Source organism: Sphaeramia orbicularis, chromosome 15, assembly GCF_902148855.1.
Source record: "Sphaeramia orbicularis chromosome 15, fSphaOr1.1, whole genome shotgun sequence".
NCBI classification, from domain to species: domain Eukaryota; kingdom Metazoa; phylum Chordata; class Actinopteri; order Kurtiformes; family Apogonidae; genus Sphaeramia; species Sphaeramia orbicularis.
The window spans coordinates 48,402,187-48,419,519 of record NC_043971.1 but is presented as its reverse complement, the minus strand read 5'-3'; the positions used below and the strand labels follow the sequence as shown (position 1 = coordinate 48,419,519).

The window sequence follows — 17,333 nt, the reverse complement described above, 5'->3', positions numbered from 1 at the left end:
GCACCAATGGGTGGGAAGAGAGGTGGATGATGTAATTACCCATCATGCCTTGTGCCTGCAGTAGAAGCCTGTGGGGACAGTGTTATGATCTGGGGTTGCTTCAGTTGATCAGGTCAAGGTCCAGCAACATTATGTTCTCAGAAAAAGTCAGAAATAAATGCTCTGATGTTGCATATATTTGTCTAAGTAATACCATGGTGAACATGATCCAACAAAAAAAAAAAAAAAAATAGGACCAATGGCCAAATGAAAAGCTTTGGAAAATGTATCCAGATCCTATTTATTATCACCTAGTTATGTGTATTTATTATATTACAGAAATAGCCCATGTTTTGGTCATATTCCAATCAGATCTGTAAAAAATTCAAATTCCAACTTGATATCATTGATACTGATTTATTGGATCAATCCACTTCCTATGTGTTATAATGGGGAAATGTTTCAAAGTCGCACCGAATTCAGAATCAGATCCGGATCGAAATAATTGCAATACCTTGTGTTGACATCATCATAAAGAAGCTGTATACCAAGTTTGAAGTCAATCAGAACTGGAGTTTCAGAGAAAAAGAATATTGAAATTTTTTCCCCATAACAGCCCATATTAAATTTTCCGTAAGTTCCCAGATCCAGAAGAAGATCCTGATCAGCATGTGGCCATTATGCTTTGGTCATCTCCCCATCAGGGCTGGACTGTAGAAATTTACACTGGATATAATTTATATTTACTGAGTTATTGCATCGATCCACTTCCTGTCTCTTACAATGGGGAAATTTTTCAAAGTCGCACCAAATCCAGAATCAGATCCAGATCCAAATAATTTCACCGATCATAAAGAAGCTGTCTACCAAGTTTCAAGTCAATCGGAATTGTAGTTTCGGAGAAGAACACGACTGAAATTTTTGTAATGGACGACAGACGACGACAGACGCTGCATGACGACAATAGCTTACGGCCTGTTGGCCGGGAAGCTAAAAACAGAGTGTGGGAGTTTTTTTTGATCAGGTTGTGTACAGTGGGGGAAATAATTATTTGAGCCTCTGCAGATTTTATAAGTTTGCCTCCTTACAAAAACATGAACAGTCCATCATTTTTATGGCAGGTTTATTTTAACAGAGACAGACTATCAATTAAAAAATCCAGAAAAAAAAACATTAACCATGTACATTTGAGTGCAATTTCATAATGATTACTATTTAAAACATAAATCACAAACAGGCAAATATGCAGTGCTTAATGAACAACTACCTAACTTAATCCTTTCACAAAAATTTGGTCATTATTATAATAATTTTTTCTGTTCATCCAATCTCAGAATTTATTTCACTCAAACAATATTTTATAAAAGACTGAGGTGGAAGAACAAAAAACATAAAACAACTCAGTAAATGAAGGGCAATCAATTTACTTTTATGAAATATACATTTGGGATCACTTCCAGGTTTTGTAGAATTTCCCGATGTTAAAAATGTTAGTGCAATAGTAGTGCAAAAAAAGATCAAATTAAGGATTCTGGGAAAATGTTAGAGGGACAGGTAATGAAGTCTGCCTTCAATAATCATGTCTTGAAATTCCCTGGAAACCTGATTGCACTGAAAATGGTAGTAGATGTTACATACATGAGTGAGAAAAATCAGAAAAATCTCCAGTGTTGGTGTAGAATGCTCTGTCATTAATCCTACTTGACTGATTTCTGGACAATTCAAGAAAATCCAGGAATTGGGCCCTTACTCTTCCACCATTGGTGGAGGAGCGAGCTTCAGCTGGAAATTCTCAGTTCCGGGCTGGGCTGTGATGAGAGGACCAGTCTTCTCATGGCCATGGCAGTGAGAGAGCTCTGAAAGGATGGACAACTGTAGAAAAAATTAGAATAAACTGTGATGGTTATGGTGGACATCAGTGGTAAAGGGACCGGTCAACTTGATGGAGTACTATTAAGTTTCATCCATATATTCATTCATACCCTTGATGGTCCTCGGTATAAACAACGTAGCTGATCCCAGGACTGTTCCTGCTGAAGGTCTAATGTTGTCTCCACAAACACCTGGACAACAACAAAGGACCATGTTGAAACAATAGGCAATTTATATATTCACTGTTTCAACAGAGGAAATCATGAACAGCTGTTAGTGTCAAGTGCAGTGAGTTTTATGTTTATGTTTACGCATTTGGCAGACGCTTTTTTCCAAAGCGACTTACAGGGGAAAACCAATTAAATCACTCAATCAATCAAATTTTATTTATATAGCGCCAGATCACAAAAAAGTTATCTCTTGACATTTTATATATAGAGTTGGTCAAAACCAGACTCTAAGTCAATTCTACAGAAACCCAACAGAAACAGAGTTTTATAGGATACGACAGCGGACTCATCTAACTGTGCTGTACTAATTCTTACACAACTTTAAGACATGTTTCCACAGTCTGTTTAGCATATGAAACCTTGTAAACAACATAATTTTAAAGAAGTAAACCCAATAAGTAAGTAATCTATTGATTTTTTATTTATTAATTTTTTTTTTACCATTTAACTGCTTTCTGACACACATTCCATTACTCCTCATATTATGTACTTATTATACTGCCACCTTGTGGTCATAGACATATAGTCTTTGTGTCTGACTTGGCGCCTTTTGACAAAGTTATTTGCCAGTCTTTTTAATGAGGAATTAATCACAACAACATTCATAATTACAATTTGTTCTCATTTTGAAAATTAAACAGAGTGAACAAAACAAAGGTACACAAAAAGAAATATTAAGACAGAAAACACACACTTTAACATCCCCCCACAACATCTTCACGAGGGAGTCCACGTAAGTCGTACCATTATTTAGGTTGAGTTATGGATACATTATAGAAGTAGAGGCCAAATCAAATTGAACTGATGCAGTTTATTTAACAGCGAGAACTGGACTCTCTCCCGATAAGACAGTTTAACTATTTCTTCCAGCCATAATTTAACTGATGGGACTTCTGCTTTTTTCCAAAACATCAAAATGATTCTTTTTGCTACAATAAATACATAGGATAGCAGTTGACAGCGATATTTGTTAAGAAAACTGATCCGAGACTCTACGTACAACCAAAAGTAGATCATGCTTCAGCTCTACATGCAACGTTTCTGATAAAGTTTTAAATATATTAGTCCAGAATGGAGTTAGGTTAGAACACAGAACACAACTAAGGCAGGGATTAAAGCAAAAATTTTTCATCTGACTGAAAATTTTCTTCTGGTCAAAATCACTGGCCACTATTAAAAATGATGCAATACAATACTACTATAACGTACAAGTTTATATAGTCAAATTTGGCAATACTGTAAAACACACTGAATGGGAGAGTGTACAGGTGTAGAAGATTAGTAACATGGATAGAAAAAATGTCATGAGTGGTACTGGTGGGGGATCTGGGGGTCCTCCCCCAGAAAATTTTCAAAGCTTCAGGTCAATTTTGGTGCTCTCTGGTTAATTTTAAAGGGTATGAAAACCTTTGAAGCAAGTAAAAATAATAAATAGAAGAAAACCTTACTGCAAAAAATGAGTGAAAAACTTTTTATTTAACAATCAAACCATGCCCACCTCCATCTATTTTTCACGCATCTCTCAATAGTTACCACTTCAGCACCTTCCTCTACAAACGTGTCCATGATGCCAAAATAATCTGTACGTCGTCAAACCTGCGTCCACAACCCCCTCCTGCCAATATCATGTTCTCTTTTGATTGGAAGAAATTACGTCAACTGAAACAGAAATTATATTCCATTACAGATCCTCTCTGAGGGTATTTAAAATACAGTGGCTTTGCAAATACCAAGGGTGTTACTCATTCATTCAATTTTATCTTCGTACTGTACCACACAGATAGAAATAAGATGCTAAACGGGTCAAAATAAAGCACTTATGCAGTTGGGCGCGTAACCGCGTAAGGCCGTGGCCCGCACAGCCGCACGCACGGAAAGGGCACATACACACAAACACAAACACACACACTAGTCATATACCGGCAAGAGGAGATAAGCTATGAACCCAAACATGAAGGTACATGTAGATCAGTTCTGTCTTCTTCCCTTTTTGCTGTGGTTCTTTCATAAGTTGTGTGTTTTTCTTGTTAGCACTAAACTAAAGTTGGCGTCTGGAGGCTGAACTTCGGTAAAGCTGAACTTGTCCATGTGTTTCTGAGGCTCAGAAAGAGCAGCGTTTCCTTCCAAAGATAAATAGTCATCAATCTCTCCTCCTGACATAAAAATAAAGAAGTCATCTTATTATCATCAGCCCCCTGTGCGTGGCGTGCCTGTGTTAAACACCTGCAGATTCAGGACAGCAGACCCAGGACAGGATCGTGGTGCCGACTGGACTCCACGAAACACGTGGGGAAGTTACTTCAATATGACTTTTTTCCCCCCTCAATTTTTCCATTTGACGGAAATCCGTCGTGGTGACTGAGAACTTTAATCCCTGAACTAAGGAGAAAAGTGGCTTCTTCAGTAAAGCACTTGTCACATTATGGGGCAGTGGCGATTTCTCACAGACTGCAAGGGAAGCCCGGCTTCCCCTAAAATTACGAAAATTAAATGGTTAAGTATGTACGGTTGTGTTGACATTTCATTGACTACAAATGTGTTGGAACACGTTCATCTCAAAGATGAGTTCGTTCAGAATCAGCTTTATCACAAATCAACGGACTCGATGTTGTTCACTTCTCATACATTCCCGTTGCACTGTTTTCTCATTCGATCTTTGCTCAGTGCATTTGCCCGTAGACGCCGGGCATCTATGGGCTTCAATGGGACTGAGTGGAACAGTTTTTTTTCATTGCCTCAAAACTGGACGGTAATTGGATAAATGCCACGATGTTGTCCCGCCCCCGGACGCCGGGCGTCTCTGGGGGTGAATGGAGCTGTGGGTGGGGCTCGGCCGGGCTGGACGCCAGAATCCCATGTGCTGATTGGAGGATCAGTCGAAAGGCTGAATCCCGTTTGATTGACAGCTAGTTTGAGACTACGCTCTACTCCTTCTCTACTCTCTACTCCTTCACTGACATAGTTCAGTTTAATACCATCGCACATTCTGCTGTGAAATTGAGAGAGAAACCACTACGAAATTACTCGTTCATTTCTTGCACTGTAAATAAAACACACTCACTGTACTTCCTTGTTTCAATTTAAAATAATTTCAGCGTTTTCTTGTTTCAGTTACATAATTTAATCATTTCTTGTTCGAGTTTAATATCGTTTTGTAGATAGTTAAATCAATCAAACTGTCGGCTAGGTCGCAGTGAAAGGAGCATCTCTTGTTTAAAAAGGCTGAAGTCTTACACCCACAACACAATGGGCCAAGGCAATCTAAGCAGCCCAGCTCTGATGGATATTCAGAGGACACTGGTCCAGTTCCTGGAAAAGACGCCTACTTGGTACGATAAGGTCACTGACCATTTTCTTAAAAAGGAACGGAGGGCAGAATGTATGTTTAAATAACTTGACAATTTTTTTTTTTTTTTTTTTTTTTTTTTTATGTAGGCCGACAATGAGCTTCCCCTGTCTGAAAGACGAGCAGCCGCCACTGTTATGGGGATATAGTTGGAGAAAATATGTGAAACTTTGTCTTAACATAATGAAGTCTGTGGATGATCTTAAATTAGATAAGTTGGTACCTTGAATTAACAGAGTACTTATGTATATTTTCTAAAGTATTATCCCAAAGCCCATCATCTATGTCCATATTCAGATCCCGTTCCCAGAGGGTGATATTCTGGATAACAATGACTTGTACAGTCGGGATAACAAGTGTCCTTCCCATCTTAAAAAGTTAATCAAACTTAGATGGTTTTATTCTCTTTAAGGTATGAATGTGGACCTTTCTACCAAGTTGAACCTCTGCATCTACTGTAGTTTGACATAAACTGTGTGTTTTGGGGGGAAGATTCTGTGTAAAAATGCCAATAATCCAAAAAAAAGAAAAGAAAAAAAAGAAACATAACGTGCGCGCACAGACGGATGGACGGATGATGTGCTGAACGCCAGCCCCCCTGCTCACGGACCTCAATCTGTCCTCAATCTGGACCTCAATACATAATTCTACAAGTAACGTGACGGACCTGTGTGTGAGCTCCCCTCACCTCATCACTGACTTGCTGCTCCCTGAAAACAATTTGCGACGTGGGTGGGAGGGTGGGGGCTTATGAACCTCAATCGGGACCTCAATACATAATTCTACAAGTAACATGACGGACCTGTATGTATGTGGAGGACGTGTCAATAAAGCTTTGAGACAGTAAAAGTGAGCTCCCCTCACCTTATTATTGTTGTTGACTATCTGCTGCCCCCCGTGGTTGAGAACCACTGGTACATGCCAAAGTTTTTGCACATACATGGACATACAGACGGACATACAGATGGACAACCAACTGATGACAACACCCTGTGGCCAGTGCGGCCGAGGGTAAAAAAAACAACAGGGTTCTAGTTCTTTCTGTACTTGTACCTCTACCAAAGACAGTGGTCACCAGTTGTCTACTCACTGCTCGACTGTGGCCACATGTTTGTACAGTTGTGGAAAAAATTATTAGACCATCAAAAGTCATCAAAAACAATGGTTACACAATCAAATACTAACTCCTGTGTGTATCATGTGATGGCCCCTGCTTGGGTGGCTGAGTCTGGGTATGTGCTTGTCTGTGACATCATTCTATGTTCTCTTCCGATGTGCTCAGCTGAGGCATCACAGTGACTGGGAGCACCTGGGCCCGGTGTTCCTAATGACCTCTCTCTCTTCTCTTCTCTCTCTCCCCTCTACCAGCACCTTTTGCTTCTTTCAGCCAACCTTACACTTATACTATCCACACATCCACATGCACACTACTGATATTACTGACTTACACACCTCATATTTATTGTATATTTTGATTATCTTGCTTTATACTTTAATAAATATTTTGCATTAAGTTAGCACTGTGTATTTCTCCCATCTTTTTGTCATGGCCTAGAGCCGTGTTATAGCAATCATGTGACTAATACAGAAAAAAACATGGAAGGCCTAAAAGGACTGTTTTTGGCAGTACAATGCCATAGCTATTGATTTAAGAACTTAAGTGATATTGGTTATTATCAAGAAAACCATGAAAAGTGGATAGATATCAGCTCTGAAATAAAACTCTTATGAGCTATTTTTGTTATCATAATATTTGTCCAAACAAATGTATCTTTAGTTATACTGGGCATTAAAATGAACAAAAAAATGAAGAAAACAAGGGGTGGTCTCATATTTTTTTCTGCAACTGTATTTGCTGAGGTATGAGATAGCCTTCCTACCTTCTTCCTTTGAGTCTGTGCATCTGCATCATGATGAACTGAAGTGACTCGAGTCTGAGAGAGAGGAGAGATCTGGTTAGCTGTTATGAACAATCAGTGCTATATGAAGTTAGATCATTTATTTCACTTATTAGATTCAACTTTATTGTCATTACACAAGAGCAAGTACAAAGTAGCTAAATGCAGTTTGGCATCTACCCAGAAGTCCAATTATATACAAGATACACAAAATGTACATAAATATACTATGTGCTATAAATATACTCTACAGATTAAGGTACAATGAATGTGTTATACTAATAGACAAAATAAATGGATATATTTGAATGATACAGAGATAATATACAGATTACAGACATATTATACAGGTGGATAATGGACATAATATACAGATAGAGGGGCTATTACCATACTATACAATTTAAATACTATGAAGATATTGTGCAGGTGGGCAAGAGACATATGTGGTCGCTTCATGAAACAGTCATTGTACACCAATTTTGAAAAGAGCTCACAGACTCAGTATCCTTCTGTCTGAACTGCTGCATCAACTTTCCCAAAATCTGCTTAATACTGTCCCCACTTCAGGATTTCTTCTGGTGTTTATTTCACTATTCACATTCTACAGGTCAGAAACAGCGGAAAGTACTACATGCAGTAATCTTCTATCCTCTCAGATCACTTCAATTACAACATGCTGAAAAGGAATTACAGATTATTTGGCTAGTGCTGCTAAAAAACTATCAAGCACTGCATCTTTAAATTAAAGATTTATTCAATAACATTTTTCCTTTCTTTACATGCACACACCTGTGCTAAGGAGGTACTGCGTCCCCTTTTCAGTTCGGTGGTAGGCATGGCTCTTCCTCCCTGGCTGGACGAACATTTGTAGCAGCTCCACTGCTGCTGCTGCTCTGAAACTCCCCATCCACAGCCTTTCTGCTGCAGGCACTGGAAGTGGTACAGGTGACCACAGCTGACAACAAGAGGCACATACACATTACACTTTACATGAAATAATGCGTGCATAATTTGTTCTAATCCAACTCCTCAGTAGTGAAAGTATCTATCGTCTGTTGCAAAAGTCACTAGAAGTTGCTAAATGACCTCATTGCCTAATTTACGTAATTGGAAATGTGCATACAATTGTAATGAATGATGTAGAAGAGAGGAATAACATTGTGTTAGAGCAGTGTTTCTCAAACTATGGGTCGGGCCAGGGGGGACATTGGATCGCTCCTGGGTGTTTTTTTCCCCTTTTTTTCATTCAGGTTAGAACATGTAGCAATTAATGTTTTAGCCTTGGAGCACCCTGGACTCATTTTAGGAAAATACAGCAAACAAATCTACTGCCATGGTGATCTGTCACTAGTCTAGACAAAGAGTTTAGGTTGGGAGAATGGACAAGGATTTGACTGAAAAAGAAAAATGTGGAATGTTTCTGTTTTTGCACAGTTTATACAGTTTGCACTTTAATGTTCTGCAATGTGCAATGGAAATGGGCTAATTGCCGCCACTAATATTGTTAAAATGTTCATCTTTGTTAACAAAATTAGTTTGTTCCTCTAAAAAAAGTAACTGTATTGTCATAGTTGAAAGATAATTGCGCATTTCCTATTTTTATTTGGAAAAATAGTGTCTCAGGGAGCAGTCTTGTTGAGTTTATTTGTATTGTTCAAGCAAAAATCTAAGTTATTTTTAACTTGTACAACAAATTATTCAAGGAAAAGCAAAAAGTATTGTTACAATATTGATGTTTCTTTCAAAAAAAGTTATAATTGGATCACTGTTACAATGTTGTTGAGTTTGAGGGGGGCCTGGAGATTTTTCGTCCTCCTAAGGGGGGCCAGACAGAAAAAGACTGAGAACCACTGTATTAGAGACAAAAAGTGAGTTTAAAAACACCCTAAATATTTAGAACTATAAATGGCTTGACTGAGTATGACTTGACTTAATGACATATAAATACTGGCCTGTTCTATCCACTGTATGTAAACTTTGTATGAATTACAGAGATACAGTTACGATGAATATTGAAAAATAAAATTTCAATTTCAGCTGATAAATGGTACAGAATTGTATTTAGCTTTTTATGTTAAGGACTTATGTACATAGAACTAACCACGCAGTTGTTAGTGTAGCTTTAAACACTGTGGCCCAGAAGTTCCTGAATGTTACCTAAACACAATGATCTCCTCAGCTGAGTCCTGCCTCCTCTTGTACTGTTGTAAGCAGATGTTACAGTGGTCTTGTCTTGGGTGGAGTCCCCTCGTCACTGCAGCATGCAGATGTGCCAGGGACCAGTGGAGGTCATGGTTCAACAGACTAGTAGTTGTTTCAAGTAACGTCTACAACATAAAAACAGAATTATCTGATGAGTCTCATTGGCTTAAGGAGAGGTTATCTGTTCTGCAGACGTGCTTAAGTGAAAATTAACCCCACAACTACTTTTGTCATTTTTCCTAAGTGATTTATCACCATTTATTATAATATTACCCTCTCCATTTTGCATTTTTCAGTTAAAACAATGCTTTTCCTATATTTAATTCTCTGATCATGCACTTCATACATGCTCAAAGATTATTAGATCGAATCAGAAAAATGAGGAAAAAGTGACTTTTTCAACAAAGTATATCATTACCTAGTGCTTAATTTGTAAAGTGGGAGGTGCCAGAATGCAGAGGGGGGGGTGGACCCGGCAACTCAAAACATGGGGGGGAGGTAACGGGGTCAGTCTACAATGCATAACGTAAAAAAGCTTAACGTAGCTTAATGTCATAAAACTGCAATCATCAGCAAATTCATTTAATAAACTGTCTGTCTGTCTGTCTGTCTCTCATATACAAATTGTCAAGGCAAAGTGAATGGCTGGACTCAAACCCGTGGTGCTGAAGAGAAAGTGTTTTATTAACAGAAAAATAAGGCTTACCGCAAACAGCATCCATAATATTTGGGGTTTCCTTTTGATTTTAGGAGAGGGGAAAGTGGGCTTGACAAGAGATGTCCACATGAAATTTGGTGATAATTGATTGCAGTTTTCAGACATTAAGCTACGTTAAGCTTTTTTACATGAAGTGTTTTAGACTGTCCCCTCCCTCCGTGTTTCCCTTATAATTTACCTTAAAATACATCTGAACTCAAGATTTTTGTGTAACTTCGATGGGTAATAAAGATTAACAAGACAGATAACAAACTTTTTTTTTCATTTAGGCTATTTATTTTTACATAGATGAAATAGGTTCAATAGGTCCAATGAAATAGGTTCTGGATCTGACACTGGACGTGCTGGATCCCGATCCAGCTGGATCCAGCTTCTTATCTTATCTTATCTTATCTTATCTTATATTATCTTATCTTATCATTTGTTTGTTTGTTTGTTTTATAGTTATCAGCACTTCGTTTAAGCTATGGTTGTTCTTACAGTGCTTTATAAATAAAGCTGAGTTGAGTTAAATGTTAAAACCTCTTTGTAATATTTTTTAGCTTTTACAGTGTTTCAGTGTTTGAAACTGGATGGAAGCACACATACTGTATCTATTCATGTCTGTGAAATGCTGCTAGAAACTCAAAAACAGTTTCCAGTAAGTGGACCTTGTCCTACATCAGGTTATTGTGGTTGGGGGACACACCAACACAGTTTACCTGCTCATAGTTAAAGGTGTCCAGCATTCCCAGGATGAGGCCTTGAATCTCTGAAAGTTTCCCTCTGCCATAGACTGGGTCCTGACACACAAAGGTACACACATCAAATGACATATATGTGGAAAGATTACAAAATGCACTAAACTAAACTTAAAAAAAAAAACAAAACAAAAAAAACAAAAACAATGCAATAAGAGAGGACAAATCTTTCAGTTTAATGTATTGTCTATCATTTCTAAATCTTTCACCAATAAAGCAGAACTTGTTCCATGTAAAAGTTCCTTGAAATGCTGCTAAGTTTTATAATGTTCATCTTTGTTCATTATCTTTTTATTGTTTCTTTTTAATTTCTTAAAATAGCATATATATATATATATATATATATATATATGTAGTTATGGTTAAATCATATATTAAGTTTCTGCTTCAGTAACAGAACTCACAGCACAATTGGTATATTTGTGTCATGCAGTGATATGCAGTGCTTAATGAGCAGCAAATCTGATTTCGATTTCTCATATTTTACTCTGCATTTACTGTTCAGAGAAAACATAAGAGAAGATGCACAAGACATTCTTAGCCATCCACCTCTGTTGTAAACGATGAATCCCACTGCATCATAAATTATGGGTGTGTATCCAAATGTTTGTAACTATCATAGGTGCAGAGGTACAACATGTGCCCCTAAAAGTAGTCTGATATATGCCATGGAATTAGAGACATGCCACTAAAAGGAGGCTGTAATTAGCAGTTCAGTGGTAGTGAAATCACCACAGACAGAAAAAACTTTTGTGATGCCATATATAACATTAGTCATGGGAAACTGGGATCATTAAATCACTCACTGACAGTATCTGGGTTATATGAGTCACTTTAGTCAGTTGATCCTGAATTTCCTAATCATACCAAAAAAACAAATCTAAAGCAGAGAACCTGTGGTGTAGCGAATCTGTTTGCAAGTGGTTCTTCTGTCTGTGAGTGGATCTTGGGTAAGAGATCTGAGCACTGATTCACTTGACCATCTCTCTCTAGCTCAGACTGTTGGGCTCAAAGATAGATTTGGCTTAATCAGTTCTTTTCCTCCCTTTAAATCTACTCCTTACTGTGATTTATGGGACTTTTGGCAGTCTCTATAGGAGTATGTGTTATTAGCTCATAAAAGTTGCGAATAGTTTTTGGGTAACGCTATTTGGAATTTAAATGTGGTGGAACTCAATTGAGTACATGGACACACAGATCTGTGAGCCATTTTAGGGATTTAGGGAAAAGATCCAAGTAGGGGTTCACTCAATAATTTCCAAATGATTCAATGTAGCTACAACTGAGTATACAAAGAATCAGAAAATCACCTTGTGTTGTACTCACACAGGCACATAATATCACCTAAGGGATTTTACAGTCTTAACTTTCCATTTGTGTGTAAAGCATGAGTAAGAAAAACTGGTGAATTTCAATGGGTAGATTGGATTCTATGAACATACACTGCATATGCAGGACCTGTCCACACTAAAACGATTATTAATACACATAACTTTTGCTGTGCTTATGCCTAGCTTCCACATTTCCTTCATAAAACAGAGACAGTAGCTAACCCTAGTTTAGTTTAGAAATCCTGGGGCTGTGAAATAGTGTTGATAGACAGAGAAAAATAAATCACAGGCATTTAACGCATGGTACTGAAACTGAAACTTTGCTACACTTGTAGGGACAAAGATCTTCATATTAAAAATGTAAAAATACTACTATGGAAGCATCCTTAGATTTTCTTTAACTATTTGCCTTTAAAGAAACAAGCGGAAGCAGGAAAGGCTGTAGTTTTGTGAGGAAAACCACATAGTGAGACTGAAACAAACATACAGACCTGCAGGATTCTTTGGATGATGGCAGGCAGAGAAATAAAGCTGCTCATGCTATTAAGGACCTTCATTGTCAGTTCCTTCAACACTGAAACGGACACAAATTGAAGTGTTTACAGTATTGGATGTATAGTTTTTGCTGAATGCTTATACACCAGAAGTGAAAACTAGAAATAAAAGCATCATACTAATGTAACCATGCTTTTAACACAGTAGTCTGATATGTGTGTAGTGAGAAGTTATGTCGTCGTCATGCGATGCTTGAGGTTTCATGCCATCTGCAATAATTTCCACTGGGTAATTAGAAACAAAGGCTGCCTCTAATATAAACCCCTTCAAATAAAGGCCTGGTACCTTCTACAGCTGTAGAAGGTACAATAATTATGCTAAAGATTTGGTGTTTGCATGTACTCAGTTTTGGGAACATGTGGATGTAACACTTTTATAAAAAGAAAAGTTCTCTGTTTCTTTACTGGAGGGACAAAAGCATTTCAAATGGGATGTTTAAAGCCTCCATGAGAGGTAAATCAGTGTACTGCACATCAATGTATTGTTGATATTTTGAAAGACTCATAAAAATGGTGCATGTGTGGATAACTTTTGTGCAGAATTAAATTTTATTAAAGAACTGTCAGGTTAGGAATTTTATTTTGACATATTTATCTTGGCTTGTTCACACTGAGACAACTTCTGCAACAAGTGTGTAAGAAATCACAAGGAATTCTAAATAGAGATTACCTACAACATCTGTGTAATTATGGATTTTTCTTGTGCAAAATGCATTTGAGAGCTAAGGAACTGAAGGGTAAAAAAAGATTTCCTTGCAAGTGGACTAAACAAAATTGTGTTCTTACCTTCTGAGGTTTGTTTAGCACTGACTCCCTTCACCAGCTTTTGTGAAGCCATCATGGTCTCAAGCAATGGAAACCAGAGAGCCTTTTGGAAAAAAAAAAAAAGAAAAAAAAAGTGACTAAATCCTCACCTCACAGATAACGATTCACATATGTACATTTAGAAATGAAAAAAAAAGGTTATCACCAACTTATTTAGCTTTAAATTTGTTATTGGGCATTTGATGTGAAAATAAGTCAGTTTAATATTCCTGTACATGCATATGGTTTGGTTTTATTTCATGTGCACAAAGTAAAGCCTGTTAATACACACAACTCTGAAAATATTTAGTATATTAATGATAAGTGTAACAAAAAATAAAAGAATAAATGAATAGATCAAAATTTTCAGTGAAACATTGTTTAAGTTGTCACTTGCTTACAATAATATATAATAAAATGTTTTTTTCTTACTTTTTCCTCACAGTGTGAGAAAAAACCCTAACCAGCTGTTGGATTTCTCTTCCCCTTGAATAAAAATGTATCTTAATTTTATAGCATTGACACTTAGTGATTTAATTGATAAATGAATCCTGAATTACTGATCTACTGATTTCTGAGCTTGTTTTAGCACAGGAGCGTCCTCTAGAGGTTGAATTACATCTAGAGGTTGTGTTTGTAATTACACTTTATGGAATTGAAGTGTGATGTTTGGTTGTTAATCCAGTGCTTATCATTAGAACTTATCTTTAGTTTAGCACATATCATGCACTTACCTAAGCTAAAACTGAGCACTCCCTCCTAATGTTGTACCACACTAAACTGAACTAACTAAACAGGCCTAAACCCAATTATTATTCACCCTCATTTATTATTACTATAACTATACCTATACCCTCTTCCTGTTATGCAACATCTAGGTCTGTTAGGAATAAGAGAATAGGGTAGTAGTGCAGTCTGCTCTTCACGCGGTCTGTGCAAAAAAGCCTACACGACATTAAATCTTTCTGACCAATCTCCTTAACCATAAAGCCAATACATATCCCATAAGCAGCCTTTTGAATGTTCAAAGTTGAAACCTACCGAACTGTTTTTCACATTATACAATAAGTCAGGTCCTCACTTCAAAGGTTGAAAATTCAGTCTCTTCTGTGAGTATCTCTCCTCACTAAGATAACCTTACAAGATCACATAGGAACACACAGACATACAGAATGTACCTCTCTTTGTTGCTGGGTGAGGTTGTGAGAGCTTCGATGACACAAGTCAATGATGTTGTTCAGTGAGTCCTCTACCCTTGTCAGGTTTGAGTCCATGTCTCTCTGCTGTTCTTCCTCTCCTCCATCTTCTCCACCACTTCCATCAATCACAGAAGACAGGAGGCTCAGTTTTTCTGTTAAGGTCTTTAAAGAGAATATATATAGGCCTTTAAAGGCAAATACATTTTGTACACAGTGCATGCACATTTTAGGTTTCAATTAGGTATTATACAGAAATAGAGATTTCTGTACCAGTGGTGTATTTATATAGTGCATATGTATTTGGCATTATTTTATCCCTTTATTCATAAATGTACATAGTCTCACAGTCTTAGAGTTACAAGTCAGAATATTTTTGACTGATCAAAGCCAAAGCAACTTAACCCATAAGGTCCCAAACATCCACCATCGACCAAAGGCATCTACTGATCTAAAATGTTCAATACCTGTTGATTCACTGATCCTATCAATACATGTAAATAATTGGTGTAAAATGCAGTTTGTCATCTTTTCATGGTCATCAGATAGGACCCATTTGGACATTCAAAGGCTCTGTAGTGAACGTGGAAACACCATCGTCATGTACAACATTGATTCACTAGTAAAACCCTTGTAATAACCTTTGAATTTACTCTGAGGTTTTATGAACATCTACATGATTGTTGAGCTAAATATAGGAAATACATGATTTTCACAGAAAAATGCAAAATGGGGATACCGTGGTCTCACCACCCGGTAAGAGCCACCAAGAGCCGGGCCGTGGGAGAACATGGGAGAGCGGGCATCGGTCTTCCAATTCTTCTCCGCTTTCAGCCGCCTCCATGTTTCAAAAGTATCTCCTATAAATATTCTTGTTTTGTTTCTCACTTTGTCATGGTGTATTTGGGAATCATAACGAGGCCTTTTAGATTTAGTAATGTCAGACATTTGTGATCAGAAATGTTCCAAGCTGCAGCTCAGTGGGAACTGGCAACCTGGATGCTGAAACACTACTGACTTTGTGATTGGGAGATAGGTGATGGGTGGAGCATCAGACCAAAACACAAAAAGACAACACAAACATTACTTATGGGCTGCCACTTAGCTTTTCAAATATGAATATTCTGGCTGGACTACTACTGTCAGTGATATCAGTATTTAAAATGAACATGATTCCTTAATGTCAGGTGACATTCAGGGCCATTTTATGATTACTTGGAACATAATTCTTACATACAGCTCCTTTAATAGCTGTACTAGTCATGTTATGTAGCGTAACGTTAAACATTCAAATTAGACCTTAATTTCAGAACATTTTTTGTTTGTTTGTTTGTCTGTCTATTAGCAAGATAACTCAAAAAGTTATGGATGGATTTTGATGAAATTTTCAGGAAATGTTGATACTGACACACGGAACAAATTATTACATTTTGGTGGTGATCGGGGGGGGGGGCGGGCTGATCTGCCTTGGCAGAGGTCTGCGCTCTCCGAATGCTTTTCTAGTTTATGTATTAAAGGTCCTGTACAGAGAATTTGTTTAAAGTGGATTGCAGCGACACCTTCAGACGGAATCGATGGTGTTTTTAAGGGACAAAGACTCCGCTTCCCATGAGCACTAGTGCCTACTGTTGTAAGGGCATAACTGTGGCCAAGGTGTTTTGAAGCTTATGACTGAAGAGCGGATCCTCTTTACAACTCTGCATTTCTTTTTCCAGACAGTAACTTGCAGGATGCAAAGTGATGTTTGAAACGAGACAACAAGCAAACTTCAGAAGTCTGTTTGTAGCGTAGTTTAGTAACTGGCGTGAAAACAACAGTGAAACCAAACTTTGAAAGTCTGACTCCTGCTTCTATGTCTCTTTTACTCTGGAGCTCCTAAGTGTTAGACACAGACCAGTGTTCTAAAACATGTTCCAATAATATACATTTGCTCTAGCTTTTCCACAAAGTATTCATGCATTTTCATAAATGACTTCAGTCATTCAACATCATTATTCTGCATTAGTAGTTCAGCTCTAGCTGCTTCAGCCTTCTGCATTCACAGTATTTTACTTTTAGAATTGTCTTGTTCCTGAAGGACAGTTTAGTATCTAGGCTTCAGTATGAACATTAAACTCCATACAGAACCATTTCAGTCTCACCTTACAAAGCCCTTAGTTTGTGACTGAAACAATGCTCCAAATAAAACAGATTACCCACGTCACAGAGCTAGCCCTGTGGATAACACAGAAGTGTTTAATAAGTGTTTAACTGAGCTACCAACAGCCATTACAGTCAAATCCAATGTTCCAATGCATATGTATAAAGAACAGAAGCATTCTATACCTGTGTAGAAGGAAGAGGGTCAACTCCGGGTCTGTTTTCATTCCTTTAACTCCCTTAGTTATATCTATCCGTTCAATGCAGAGGTTTACAGGTGTTTTAGTCTGTGCTCTTTCACTCCCCCGTTTAACTTTCTTT

General features: G+C 37.6%; 1 protein-coding gene across 3 annotated transcripts in view; it reads right to left on the bottom strand.

The window, feature by feature from the left end:
• Positions 1-1,085: 1,085 nt before the first annotated feature.
• The window catches only part of vps8 (VPS8 subunit of CORVET complex), a 74,337-nt gene continuing 58,089 nt past the window's right edge, over positions 1,086-17,333 (bottom strand). For 2 of the 3 annotated variants that reach the window (XM_030156473.1, XM_030156474.1), the window contains 9 exons: positions 14,856-15,038; positions 13,660-13,741; positions 12,811-12,893; positions 10,950-11,030; positions 9,486-9,655; positions 8,118-8,283; positions 7,308-7,361; positions 1,962-2,042; positions 1,086-1,851 (listed from right to left, as the gene is read on the bottom strand). In XM_030156473.1, the coding sequence (XP_030012333.1) occupies positions 1,726-1,851; positions 1,962-2,042; positions 7,308-7,361; positions 8,118-8,283; positions 9,486-9,655; positions 10,950-11,030; positions 12,811-12,893; positions 13,660-13,741; positions 14,856-15,038 (1,026 nt within the window). In that variant the 3' untranslated portion in view covers positions 1,086-1,725. Of the gene's footprint in view, positions 1,852-1,961; positions 2,043-6,410; positions 6,530-7,255; positions 7,362-8,117; positions 8,284-9,485; positions 9,656-10,949; positions 11,031-12,810; positions 12,894-13,659; positions 13,742-14,855; positions 15,039-17,333 lie in introns of those variants that run through there. The other variant, XM_030156475.1, reaches the window with a different exon arrangement.